This window comes from Xiphias gladius, chromosome 24 (genome assembly GCF_016859285.1).
Source record: "Xiphias gladius isolate SHS-SW01 ecotype Sanya breed wild chromosome 24, ASM1685928v1, whole genome shotgun sequence".
NCBI lineage: Eukaryota > Metazoa > Chordata > Actinopteri > Istiophoriformes > Xiphiidae > Xiphias > Xiphias gladius.
In genome coordinates, this window is record NC_053423.1 from 1,002,948 (window position 1) to 1,017,489 (window position 14,542).

Below are 14,542 nucleotides of genomic sequence, written 5' to 3' on the forward strand. Positions count from 1 at the left end.
GTCTTTCAGTATGACTTACTATCGTCATATTGGTCATTTCATGTCTGTCACCACAAGGTGACACACAACTGACCCAGAGGAGGAGCAGAAAAGGGGCCTTATTGTGGTTATACGCACTGTGTTGGAAGATTATGATAGTTCCGCTCCTGCAAGAGTCAATAACATTGCTCTCATTTTAGAAGAGGGCATCATCCATCAGGATCTTCCTGACCTGCCAACGGCTTTTGCTTACCTACTGGTCTGATCCTAGCTTTGAACGTCCTTGGATCCCTAAAAACAAACTCTTGCAGTTAATCCAGGAAGCCAGTTGACAATGTTGGAACTTGAGCAGGATTGCATTGGAGAAGTTCCTGTTGCCCCTTGTTTAATGGTGTAAATATACGTGTCTGAGAGGGCTCTTCCTCTACTTCTACCCTATCCTCTCTTTCTCCTTCCTCTCTTCCCCAATTCCTGTCCATTTTCCTCTGTTTCCCTCTCATCTTCTCTTTCTTTCTCTCTCCTCTCTGTCTCTTCATTCCTACATCATTCCCACTCACTCAAAGGTGTAACTTTCTAACCACTGTGTAATTTTCTTATCCTCACCTCATTCAAATTTGACTTCTAAAACGTTCTTTCTCTGTCCAGCCAGCACCATGTTAACATAATTCTGTCTCTGCTGCTCACCAACTCTTGTACAGCTCTAACTCCTTTCAGGGGCCAGTTTGAAGCTGCTATTTTAGGGTGGGCTTCTAGAAATGATAGATGGGCAACTCAAGCTGTAGGTAGCCAAGAGGGTAGAGAAGCAAACTAGTATATGGTACTACGTATATTGACAGTATATCAGTCATACTGTAGATCAATATCTATCTATCTATCTGTCTATCTATCTATCTATAACATCAGTCTTCTGCTTTCCTTGGCAAAAAATCTAACAAATTTATCGATGTGTAAGGTATTTGGTATTAATTTCTCACCAAATCAGACCACTAAATTCCTCTATCGTCCATGTAACATTGTGGTGACGATAGGGGGTTAGTGACTTAGTTAGTGACTTATGACAGTGTGGAGAATCAAATATCACGTGATGCTGAAGACACAGCAATTACGAGGGCTCTTACATATGATTTTTGCAACACAGGTAGAGCTTACTTATACTCCTGCAGTTGTTTACACACAGTGGACAGATCTGTTTCATTTGGACATTGGTTTTGCAACAAGAATTTAATTTTTCAGACTCACATAATCTGCTGCAGTGTCTGCAAGCACACTCAGAAGGTGCAACAAGGTGGATTCTAGAAATGCACCAGATTTGGGTACAAGACTGGATATGGTTGTCAATTAGGTTTAAAGTCTTCTTGTATAATCAGTTTTTTCATTTCTGAAAGGACCCTGTCAAGGATCTTGATCATGTCACAGACTGACAGGGGGGTGATCATCAGAATCTATATGACCCACAGGTGAGAGCACAATGCTTTCACCAAGGTGTTTACTCAATATTCTCCTTGTCTTTGGAGGATGTGAATCCTCCCCAGCAGGTGCCTGAGAAAACTCTGTACAGCAATCATCTTTAAGGATGACTTTTAAGATGTGATGCATTAGAAACCTCACAAGCAGTGAACATATCCACAGACTGAGACTGTAGAACTGCATTTGCTGGTTTCACGACACCAAGCACCCGCACTACCAAATATGCCAATCTCAAAGAAATGATGCCTCTTAATTTGAATTAACAGTCCTGATGCCTCAGTGCACATATCAACTGTGGCATCGTCATCCTCCGTGATCTCAGACAGTTTTTATTCTCAACAATGCAACTTGTCACATCACAGTAGTTTGTCCAGCAAATTTCAAGCAGTCCATTGAAACAAAGAGCATCATACTTTTCTGACACACAGTGTTGGTGGAAGAAGTTATACAGGGAACTAAAGAGGTCGAAAAACTTTCTGGCACATGGCTCATTCTGTATGGCATGCACAACCAATGTGGTTATAACAATGAATATATGGAATATATCTCGCAAGCTTCTTTTGAAGTAATGCTTGCACGACACCTCATATTCCACTCATCACAAATACACCATCATAACACTGACTAACTATGTTCTCTGCTCTGTAGCCACCATCAGAAAGATTTCTCAATATTTTACAGGACATGTACTCAGCATCAAGTAGATACAAGTCAAGCAACCCAATCAGATGCTCCTTTGGCATGGAATTAGATACAAACTGAATCATTATGGACAAATTCTCAAAATTACACCTGTCCCTAGTCCCAGCAGAGTCAGCTTTTGCATAGCTTATTCGACCTCTCCAAGAACCATGTTTGGCAGTGTTTCATTTTGAACATACTGAGGTGTACTTGGCATTTATCAATATCAACTAGCTTGTTGTACTCCTGTAAGGTATATTCAAACAATTTCAAAAAAAGGCCTACAGCAATGTCATCCGCATTGGTGTCCCGGCGGTCACGCTTTAAGGTTTCTGTTGTTCCACGGAGGCCTATGCTCGTTGACATACAGAAACTTAACTACACCACCAATGCTCATGACTTAATATCAGTTCTTTTCAAGCTGTGTTTTACCTACCAGCACATAGTCAATGGTTTCCCCTGTTGCCTCCCTGCATTTGTGCTTGGACCAGGTGGCTGTAGCCTGTACATGACTATTGCTGGATGCATGCTTCTGTAACCCCATGTTGTGCTCGAGGGCCGCTTTCCAGTCATTATAACCATGCAAGGTAAAAACAACACTGGCAGTGACAAACTTCCAACAGTGACTTTCGGTGGCTAGTTAATATTGGCTAGGATATTGCATTGCCATTAAAGTCGATAACCATGTGATTTGGGACTGAGGCAGCCATGAGAGGCAACTGCTTTGAGGCAGTCCGTGTGGAGGGTACAGAGGAAGTGCTTATGGAGGGTATAGGGGCGGTGCTATTGGAGGGTATGGAAGCAGAAGCTAGAGCCTCTGATGTGCTAGCAGCAGCATTGCTAGAGGCATAGGCAACTCTGGGCTTGCTCATAGGTTAAAAAAACAGTACACTGCACAGCAACTGGGATAAAGTAAATGACTGGAACGTAATTTAGGTCAAATTATGAGCTCTCATTAGAAGCACAGCATTCACGAACTGAGAGAATGGGTACACTTTCTAGAAAAGTCACAGTAATATCTTTAAAAAAATGTAGTAGTGTGGTGTGGAGTCTGTTAGGGTGTGGAACAATAGTCATTACTGCTTGCTGGGGAACTATTCTCTGCTGCTTGGGGCAGGACTTTGGTTAGGGGTCTGACAGACACTGATCATTCTCCTGTCTGTCTGTCCTTCGCCCTTTATGGAATTAATTTGAGTTGATGCAAATGGACTGCTGGTGGAATCCCAATAGTAGCTAATTCTGGAACAAAGCAGCTCCTCTCTCTGATATTACTGTTTTTGAACATGATCCCTGACAAAAATCAACATAATAAACCAAAACATAACTAAAGTTATACTAATATTTAGAACACTAATCTGTTAGAGCAGGTTATGTGTTTGAGTGTGTGATTTTTCACAAGCAGTGGGACCATTTGTGCAATCTGAGAAACTTGCAATCTGGTCAACTTTGAATGTGGGCTATAGGCTTCCCACCATATCAGAAGTTAGTTAAATCAGTTAAGGTATTTTCTGTGCTATTTTTCCATTGGTCGAACAAAAAAAATTTACCTCTTAACTTTTGATTTCGAGGGCAAGATGCAGCTTTCGGTGGGTTTAGCCCACCCTGGCCAATAGTTGCAGCCGGCCTAGACTCCTTTACTTTCTGTGTCTACCTACCTACCCATCTCTCCTGTTTGTCTCTCATGCTCAAATGTTACCCAAAGTGACAAGGCCTTTTTGATCTGCGCCCCTCCATTTTGGAACTCCCTGTCTGAGTATCTCAGGACAGCCAACAGTGTTTTTTAAAATCACTTCTTAAAACAAACCTTTTATTGGAAAGCTTTCTCTTAAATCGTACCTATGTTTTTATTATGTTTTTGTTTTATTTTGTATGCTCCTCAGTGTTGTATTGTTTTTTGTTTCACTTTTAAATTCTTCAGCAAATAGTATTAGCATTTTACTGTTCACTCAGTTTTACTGTTAAGCACTTTGTAACTATGCTTAGAAAAGTGCTATATAAAAATATCATAAGTGCTATCATAAGACATTATAACTGCCCTATAACCCCAAAAGTAGCAGTACTGTAGTAATGTTGTTTATTCCTTCCCACGCTTTTTTGTTTACCCATTGCCTGAGGTAAAAATGTACAGGTGTCAAGGAAATCAAGTATAATTTCAAGGACATCAAGTATATCTCAGGAGAAGGAAAGCAGGATAGCTGCAAGGAGAGGCTCAGAGGAAGACAGAAAGTATTTGATCAAAGTTACAGAGAGCATCCAGGACATTCTGCTGTAGAAAGCACATCGACCTGCTGCTCCCAGCTATGCAGATGGCAGCAGCACCAGCAAACGTAACAGACAGGATGAGTAAGATAGAGGGAGAAATTGGTGATGTAACAAGCGGTGATCCATTCATCATAAAAAATCACCAACCATTAAGTTACCATCAACGATCAATCATCACAGTACAACTCTATATTATTTGTGCCATGTGACAATAGACAGGATTGGCATGTTTTTAAGTATTTCAGCTACAAAATATTCTCTATTTAAGAAGGGATGATTGAATACAATTTTGCCAGATATGTCTGTCATTTCTCTGTTTCATCAGAGTTATAACTCCTTCCTCTTTTCAGTTGGGAAAATACAGTCAGTCACACAACAGTGTGAGTTGTTCCAGAACCTACACATCCTCTCTTAATCACAGATAAAAGCCCATAAATGTGACAGAACATGTCTTTATTCAATACTGACAACCTTTATTTCTGAGCTGTTTCTAAGTGAGAAAAGTAACCTTCACTGCTTACCTGTCATACGTTGAAATGAAGATTCTATTACTGGTTTTTATAGCTGCCATAGTTCCTGCTTATATCTGTGATCCCCTGCAAACCTGATCGCTGCTTGAGATCATCTAGTAGGGCTCTACTAAAATCTCACATTATCACTAATAGCCCTTTTCCACAACTTAAACACCTGTAACCTGGGGCTTCCCATAAGCTGAACTTTTTGCAGCTTTTGAGGCTCTGATATTAGGTTCTTCAATGCCCTTTTACTGTGTTTTACAAATCAAGACGTTTTGAATATATGCCATACGCCACCAAGAGGTGACAGTGGGATCTGTTTGGCAGGGTAAGAAAGTGAAGTAAGTAGTAGTAAAACAGACAATAATGGAAGATGTGGTACTGATATTATTATTGATTTTCTTTATCATTAACACTGAATGCAAGTCACTGCTGGAGCTGGCCCAAACCAGATGTTGGACCAAAATGGCAGGAGGAAAAAACTTTGTAATCCTTTATTTCTCTATAATTTTTTTTCAACTTCTGAATTTTTCCCTTCAATCTTTGGGTGTGTGTTGTGTCCCCATTTCCTTGTAGCTCTGCCTGACTAATCCCTTTCCACACCACTTGAAATCTCTAAAAAGTACCTGGAGCTTGCATTTAGTATCACCTGCTAGGAACTTGTCCCAAAGCAGGTGGAGAACAGTGGGGACAAAAGCAGGCTGGCCAAAACTGTCTCCTAAAAAATAAGTTTCTATACAACTAAACAGCAACAGGAAATACATTTTGTAGGAAACCTAATTGCGACTGGATTATGTTTTCGATTAACATAATGAGGAATGTTAATTGCTGCATTTGGCAACTCGCAATTATGTTGATACTGAACGTATCAGTAAAATGCTTACAGACAATAGTATACAATAGTACAGTATTTGTTTTCAACCAATATAACATAGTTTGCTGTACAATATCCACTTGTAGTGACCACAGTATTAATAGATTTTTTTAATGGTTATGTTTAGACACTCACGGCACTTGGTTAAAGTTAGGGAAAGCTTATGGTCCACCAAAGTGTTTTTGTCGCCTTAACCAACCATCTTAACCCAAACCACCTCCTGGCAACTGCGCTGCTGTTAATAAATGTAGTGCTTCATTCAATACATCACCTCTGAACATAATCCAGCAGAGATTACGTTTCCTTCAAAACATATTTGGTGTTGCGGTTTAGCTGTATAGAAACTTAAATTCTAGGAGACAGGTTTGGGATGGCTCAGCTATGGATCTCCCTGCCCCAGGATCTCAGGCAGGCAAAGTCAGTGTCCTCTTTTAAATCAGAATCCTTATCCTTATCTTATGGTTTTCTCCCAACTGATCAGAATTTGTTGTCTTTGTGTTCATTTTCATCTCATATTATCTACTATAAATTTCACTTGATGTATTTTTTTTTTAAACTTCTGTTTTTTCTTGGATGATGTCGGTGCCTCTCACAGCCGGTGTCTTTTCACCAAACTTTGATCAATAAGAAGCCATTCCTGCCTCCTACCACAAACTTTCCCTTCCACAAGGTTTGAAAAGTCAGATAAGTAATCATTATCTGATAATTCCTAATGACAATTCCTCACCTGCCTTACAAGTCCTAATGAGTCAATTAAGCATAATAATAATTTTTTAAATGAGAGTTTTCAGTTTTTGATTTTTAATACATTTGAAAAATATTCTAAAAACATGGGTTCAATTTCTCATTATGGATTATTGAGTGTGGATTGAAATGGATAAATACACGACACAATAAAGTGTGCAAAAAGAGTAAGGTTCTGAATACTTTTTTGAAGCAACTGTAGAATATATTCAGGTGAGTTCAATTAAACATTTCAGACACAAGAGACACACAAAATGGTAAGTGGACGGCACTTATATAGTGCTTTTCTAGTCTTATTGACCACTCAAAATGCTTTACACTAATGCCGCATTCACCCATTCAAACACACATTCATACAGCGCTTTTCTATACAAACAACGCTTTCTATAAACACACACATTCACACACCAATGATACATCGGAGGCAATTTGAGGTTCAGTTTCTTGCCCAAGGACACTTCAACATTTGGACTGGGGGAGCCAGGGATTGAACCCCCGACCTTGTGGTTAGTGGACAACCCGCTCTACCTCCTGAACCACAGCTGCCCAAAAAAAAGGGAATACCTGCCAATGTAAGAATTTCAAGTAAGAATAAGTGGTATTACCCTCCTTGCCCTGATGTTATTCTGCATTCTCTTCTACATGCTCTATTAAAGAAGTTCAGCCTCCAGTTCTCCGAAATATGAATGAAGTGGGGGTCTACTGCCTGCAAAAGTTTAGTTCTGTGTTGATCTGTTGAATTGCAAACAGAGAATGGAGCTAGATTTCATCCGGCCACTCATATTTCTAATTGTTGGGACATGTTGTTTTGAAAATATATCAGTCATTTAGGGTTCTAAATCGAGATTTGAGAATGCATGGCTTCTAAACAGTGGGGTCAAGACACTTAGTGTAATCCTGGCTCCTAAAAATTACACAAACATTTAACAGATTGAAACAGAATGCTGTCTCCATTATGTTTTTTTTCTCAACAATGAGGAATCATTTATATAGAACATATCTGCAGTATAACAGTATTACTAACACTATTAACAGTAGCACTATAATTCCCCAATGCAAAATGGTCTTAGGTTCATACAGTAATATACACTCCCGGAAACTAAGCATTATTAACGCATTTATGCTTATAGTTAGACAACTCAAAGCATTTAGTAAGGGTTAGGGTAAAATTGTGGTATTGGTTAAATATTTTTAAAAAATCATAGCTGTTTTGCAGGGTGAGATGGAGCTTGTCAATTTTGGAGTTTTTAACTACTAGTGGAGCAATGTTTTACTTGGTCAGTCCTTGTTTTGTTTGTATTTGTGTAGCTATTGCATTGATTGAAAGTTGGTGTCATTAAAATGCAGGGAAGATAAAGACCGCAAAACATATAAAATAACAGGTGGTTGTTCTTATACTTGCAAAAACCATCTGCCTTAACAAGTTATTTGGCTTTCAATGGTCTCGCTTGATTTGGTCTCACTTGAAAGCTTATTTTTCATTGAAAAAAGAGAAAATCCTGCAAATGGTATTTAGCTTAACCTGTTTCCAGTGTAGCCTCCCTTCCTTCAATAATCTTCTGGAACTTAGTGTCAGTAACCTAAGACAAGACTAAAGCAGATTGCTGCAACAGTATCAATCAAGAAAAACTTAATTCTATGTAGTCTTTGAAACAAATAGATTTGTAGTGGATTTAGGTAAAATATCCTAACCATTAAAGTGAAATTCATTCTTAGAAACACATGTTTTTTCAAAGTTTTTTTTTATTCAAAGGTTTTTTCACACATTTTAATAGTAGGTCTATAGCCATAGAAGAACGATACTCCACTAAAGACCATCCTGAGTTTAGACAGCAATGCCTTTTAAAATGTGTACAAAGTTTTTTTGCTGCTGCAGCAAAATAGAAAAATTGCATTAGTGCATTCATGATACATTCCCAGCAGCCTCTACAGCTGCAGATGATTCTGTTTAGCAGAACTGATAAACCACATTGTAAGGTAATGCCTTTCTTACCAGGTTGGAGGCTCCTCGCACCGTCTCTGGGTTGAGCATGACAATCTCAGTAGTCACATGACCCTCTACAGCCTCTGTCATCTGTTTCACTGTACAGTTTATTGATGGGTCCTTGATCTTAAACCAGTTGTCTGCGTACCAGCCGATGAGGAACCACACATACTTTTTCCCATACAGTTTCTCCTTGTACACCTGCGGAGGGAGAATGGGACAATGAGACAAATGAGAAGAATGTGATGCAGGAACATTATTGTATTGAAGAACATATTACTGTGTGACAGACATTGATATTTCAAAATATTGGAGGAAAAGAGAAACAGAGATCAGAGTGGCTTTGAGATATTGAGTTTTTACATTGTATATAGCAAAATTGGCATGCAGTAAAGTGTTCTTTTACTGTTCAAAGTCAGTGAAGAGTGTTGTGAGGAACAAATTTTTGACAAAAACCTCAAAACTGTACAATACTAAGGTCCTGCAATAAATCGGTCCATATACTCAAAAGTTAGTCATGGAGATCCACACAGTTTTGTGCTTGGACTAATTCTATTAACCTTATATATGCTTCCTTTAGGCAACATTATTAGGAAACACTCCATAAACTTCCATTGTTATGCTGATGATACTCAATTGTACTTGTCAATGAAGCCTGATGACACAAATCAGTTAGCTAAACTTCAAGCTTGCCTTAGGGACATAAGACCTGGATGACCAGGTCTGGATGACTCAGACATAACTGAAGTTATTGTACTCAGCCCCCAATAACACAGAAACACATTATCTAATGATGTACTTACACAAGTTAGCATTGCCCTTGCCTCCAGCACAACTTTTAGGAATCTCAGAGTTCTCTTTGATTAGGATAGGATTAGGATATGTCCTTTAACTCCCACTCCACTTTTTACCTACGTAATATTGCAAAAATCAGGCACATCCTGTCTCAAAAAGATGCAGAACAACTAGTCCTTGCTTTTGTTACGTTTAATCTGGATTATTGCAACTCCTTATTATCAGGCTGTCCCAACAAATCTATAAATACTCTCCAGCTAATCCAGAAGGCTGCAGCACGAGTACTGACATAAACTAGGAAAGGAGATCACATTTCTCTTGTGTTAGCTTCTCTGCATTGGCTCCCTGTAAAATCCAGAATAGAATTTAAAATCCTCCTCACCTACAAAGCCCTTAATGGTCAGGCACCATCATATCTTAAAGAAGTCATAGTACCCTATTACCCCACTAAAACACTGTGCTCCCAGAAGACAGGCTTGCTTGTGGTTTTTAGAGTACAAAGGGAGGCAGAGCCTTCAGTTAACAGGCTCCTCTCCTGTGGAACGATCTTCCAGTTTGGGTCCGGGAGGTAGACAGCCTCTCCACATTTAAGAGTAGGCTTAAAAACTTCCTTTTTGATAAAGCTTACACTTATGGTTGGCTCAGGCTTGGCTTGAGCCACCCCCTAGTTATCCTGCTATAGGCCTAGACTGCCGGGGGACTTCCCATGATGTACCTAGCTCCTCTCTCCTCCTCTTCCTCTCCATCTGTACACATTCATATCCCCCCGAATCAAATTGACTTCTCTCTCTCCCGTAGTTTTGTGCTTTCTCGTCTCTCTCTTCTCTCCTTCTGCCACTTTCTGCAGATGTTTCTGCTCATGGTGCTGTAGAGTCTGGATCTGTGACTGCAAACCACCAACTGGCCCCATTATCCTGCTCAACACCCACTGCTTCAATTATTGTAATTATCCTTCTTATTATTATATTTTGTTTTATTCGTAGAATACACCCTCAATTAATGTTAGCCAGGTCTGTCATAAAGGAATATGAAGAGGAAAATACATTACCTCACAGAAGACCTTCCTGGCCTCCGTTTCGTAGAACAGGCCAACAATAATTCGGGCATCTTGGCGCTTAGAAGTGGAAAAGAAAAGGACAGAGTCACACAGCGGGGTTGAGATAAAAAGTTAAAGGTCCTGCAGTGTGGATAACGAACACAGGAGCAAACTCTCATCAAAGCTGCTGCATCACACAGCGGTACACTTCCTCTCCACTGTGCTAAATTCATGCAGTTACCATGGATTCTTTTGCAATGGCCAATTAATCTTGCACACCAAAACATGCCGACATGCTCTACAAGGTCATTGAAAAGTGTGTGTGCGCCAGGAAGGAAGCAAGTAAGGCTAACACAGGTGGAGGAAGGAGGGAAGTATTTAGTTAGAGGGCTGAGACAGAGGTTCCACATCCCTGTGCTTTCATTAAACACTTTGTAGAGACAATGCAGCTGAAACTCATGGCAGACCCTGAATCAGACTCATATTTGAAATTACAAAACCCCCCAAAATCTGTAACAAAAAAGACAAGTTTAGCACACAGCTTTGCCTTGATCAGGTCAATGGCATTCCTGCATGTGGCTGGAAAATAGAACTGATTCTTATTTCTTTATTCTCTGTTGCATTGCAGTAATGTAGTTGGAAGCTGCCCTGAAACAAAATAGTGTGATGTTATAAAGAATTCAGTGGTGGTTTAATGCTTCAAATTGCAGTTCATGGTTCATTTCCAGCAAGATTGCACGTAGGGTATCTCTACTTTTTTAAAACACTTGTTCAACACTACTTATTTGCTTTCCGTCTGGGAATGAGATGTTCATATTGATCTCATTGTCATGTCTATTTGTTAAGTACGGAGCTGGATTAGGTACATGGTTATCTTAGTTTAGCATAAAGACTGGGAGCAGGGGGAAACAGCTAGCCTGGCTCTGTCCAAATTTCAAAAATATGCCTACCAACACCCTGAAAGTTCACTGATTAAAACACTGCGTCTTGTTTGTTTAATTGGTACACCGACAGAAATATAAAAAATCAGCAATTTGTGGTTTTAGGAAGAGTTATGTGCTAGAACTATTTCTTGACAAACAACAGCTGGTTGCAGTGAAGGTTATGTACAGCTTCCTGAAGTCTTGTTCTCACAGTGAGCCTGTTAGGTATGGTACTATTGTGCATATCCAGAAACCAAAACTAAAACCTGTGCTAACTGACAGTATCTAGCAACCTGCACTATAGCCAGAGAGGATGCAAAGAAGTGCTGGGCAGACAGATACTGTATGCTGCTGTTCATAAAGAAATACAGTGCATTCAGAAAGTATTCAGACCCCTTCACTTTTTTCAAATTTTCTTATGTTGCAGCCTTATGCTATTCACTTTTTTCCTCATCAATTTACACTCAATACACCTTAATGACAAGGCAAAAACTGAATTTTAGATATTTTTTGCAAATTTATCAAAAACGAAAAACTAAAATAAATTAACATAGACCCTTTGCTATGACACTTGAAATTTAGCTCAGGAGCCTCCCATTTCTATTGATCATCTTTGAGATATTTCTACACCTTGACTAGAGTCCACCTGTGGTAAATTCAATTTATTGGACATGATTTGGAGAGGCATACACTTGTCCATATAAGGTATTATATAGAGCATATAAGGCATATTAGAGCTAAAATCAAGGCATGAGGTCGAAGAAACAGCCTGCAGAGCTCTGAGACAGGATTGTTTTGAGGCACAGATCTGGGGAAGGCTACAAAAAAAAACAAACAGACAAACTTCTGCTGCACTGTAAGTTCCCAAGAACACAGTAGCCTCCATAATTCTTCAGTGGAGGAACTTTGGAACAACCGGGACTCCTCCTAGAGCTGGACTGCCCAAACTGAGCAATCGGGGGAGAAGGGCTTTTGTAAGAGAGGTGACCAAGAACCCAATGGTCACCCTGGCCGAGCTCCAGAGATCCTGTGTGGAGATGGAAGAAACTCCCAGACTGACAAGCAATTCTAAGCATCATGTCTGGTTTGTGTGAAGAAATTCAAGGAGTAACTTCCCCTAAAACTATCCCTCTGAGTGTGCTCCTCCTGGCCTCCATCCGTCAACCCACCTGCCTAAAGCAACACTGGAAGCTGCTGTGGCTGGTGGTGACGGCATCTCCAATGGCTCTACCCCGTCTTCATACCATGGTTAAACAGCTTCAATTAACTCTGCTGTCCTTGAAGCTGCCCTAACAAATGTGACTAATCAGCTACCTCTTTCATCTAAACTCTCCGTCTACAATTGGGGCTGTAGGAACAGACCACCTGAAATCCTTGTTATTGGTGATTCCATCGTTAGACCTGTATAACTCCCACACGCTAACTGTTCGTGTGGGTCCCAATGATGTCATGGATAAACAATCAGTTAATCTCTGCAATCAACTAGAGTCTCTTGCACTCATAATACAGAGCCTGGGCAAAACCTATGGTTTTTCCTGGCCCCCTTCCCACTCTCCCACTACGTTTCAGCTGTCTTTATATTCTGCATGAATGGCTAAAAACCTTCTGCACTGCAACTGGGCAGGGCTTGAATAGCCACTTTGACTGTATTTGGAACAGATAATGCCTTTTTACAAATCAGATGGCCTTGCACCCCAACACAAAGGGTGTTACACATTTGCTAAAAACTACATCCAACATACTGATTTTAATTCTGACTGACATCTATCTCAGCAGGACCCCACTATAGAAGCCACTCCTGTCCATATTGATGAACATATCTCCCTGGGTCCTGCTGAACACTCCTCCAACAACACTATATCTATTAGGGTCAAGTTAAACTCTGCCACCTATAGACCCAGCTGCTCTGATAAATCTAGAATAAGAGCAAACAGAGTTCTCATACAACCCACTCCAATGACAATTCAACATAAATTACACCCCTCAACTGTATCTACTGCTGATTCAATTTCCTGTGGAATCAGCTGTATTTTGTCAACGTAATGTGAGGTCTCTTGCAAACGAGTCTTTTATATGCCAAGATTTTGTTATGACTAACAATATTGATTTCTTATTCATTACTGAGTCCTGGTTAAGCCCTGGATACTCTGTCCCACTGACTGAAGCATGCCCCCCTAACCACTCCTGTTTTAATCAACCATCAGGACATGGTGGTGGCATAGCTATAATTTTTAATAACAACTACAAATGTTCCCCTGTCTCTCTTAATACATTTTCTTCTTTTGGATCTCTGGATTTTCCTTTAAATGCCCAGCATCCAATACTGTGTGTTTTAATTTATAAGCTGCCTTAGGGTAACACTGGTTTTATTCAAGAATTTTCTGAATTTCTTTCATTTATTATGTCCAAATATGATAGTGCTCTTATTATTGGTGATATTAATATACATGTTTGTTGCCCCTCCACATCCTGATTTAAAGCTGATTCTTTTAACCACTGAGTCTTTCAATCTTGAACAGTCTGTTAAACACCCAAATCATGATAAGGGTAAATACCCTTGACCTTGTGCTGTCCTTTGGTGGTTCTCTAAATAATATTGAATGGCTAGATTTTATTGTCTCTGATCACAAGGCTGTGATTTTCCATACTTTGCTCCCACCTCCTGCTCATAGGCCACATACCTGTATCCCCTCTCAGTCTTTTAATTCCAAGTCAGCTAGCAGTTTCTTAGCAGCCTCTGCCCATATTACCTTTAATCAGAAGGGCCTCTCTGTCAATGATCTACTAGATCATTTTAATAGAACATGTCAGACTATCCTTGATGACATTGCCCCTGTGAATATGAAATGTGCAAAACATAACGCCCTTCCCTGGCTTAATGAACATACAAGGGATTTAAAGAGGCAATGTAGGAGAGCTGATCGTAAATGTAAGAAAGACAAACTGAAGGTAACTCTTGATGTCCTACAAAGCTTAATGTTAAAGTTAAGTTAAAGAAGCAAGGTATTCTTATTTTTCCAATTTGATGCTAGTAGCTGTGACAAACCCAGGGTTTATTTCAGGCAATGAACTCAATGGTTAATCCTCCTCCTACCCAGTACTGAGGTAAGCAACCAATTTCTCCTTCATTTCATAAATAAAATACATGACATTAGGTTCCAGACCACACCTGTGACCAGAAATCTCATCTGTACTGAACCCGCCGTCAGTATGTCTCACTTCAAGTAGATGCCAAAGCTAGAATTTGCGGAGTTAATCTCCCACGTAAATTCCTCCATCTGT

General features: G+C 39.8%; 1 protein-coding gene across 1 annotated transcript in view; it reads right to left on the reverse strand.

Annotated features, from left to right (window-relative positions):
* Positions 1-14,542, reverse strand: part of LOC120785912 (gamma-aminobutyric acid type B receptor subunit 1-like) — a 100,263-nt gene that overhangs the window by 57,336 nt on the left and 28,385 nt on the right. Inside the window, exons 5-6 of the mRNA XM_040120891.1 lie at positions 10,350-10,415; positions 8,516-8,707 (exon numbers count right to left, since the gene is read on the reverse strand). Coding sequence (XP_039976825.1) covers positions 8,516-8,707; positions 10,350-10,415 — 258 coding nt within the window. The remainder of the gene's footprint in view (positions 1-8,515; positions 8,708-10,349; positions 10,416-14,542) is intronic.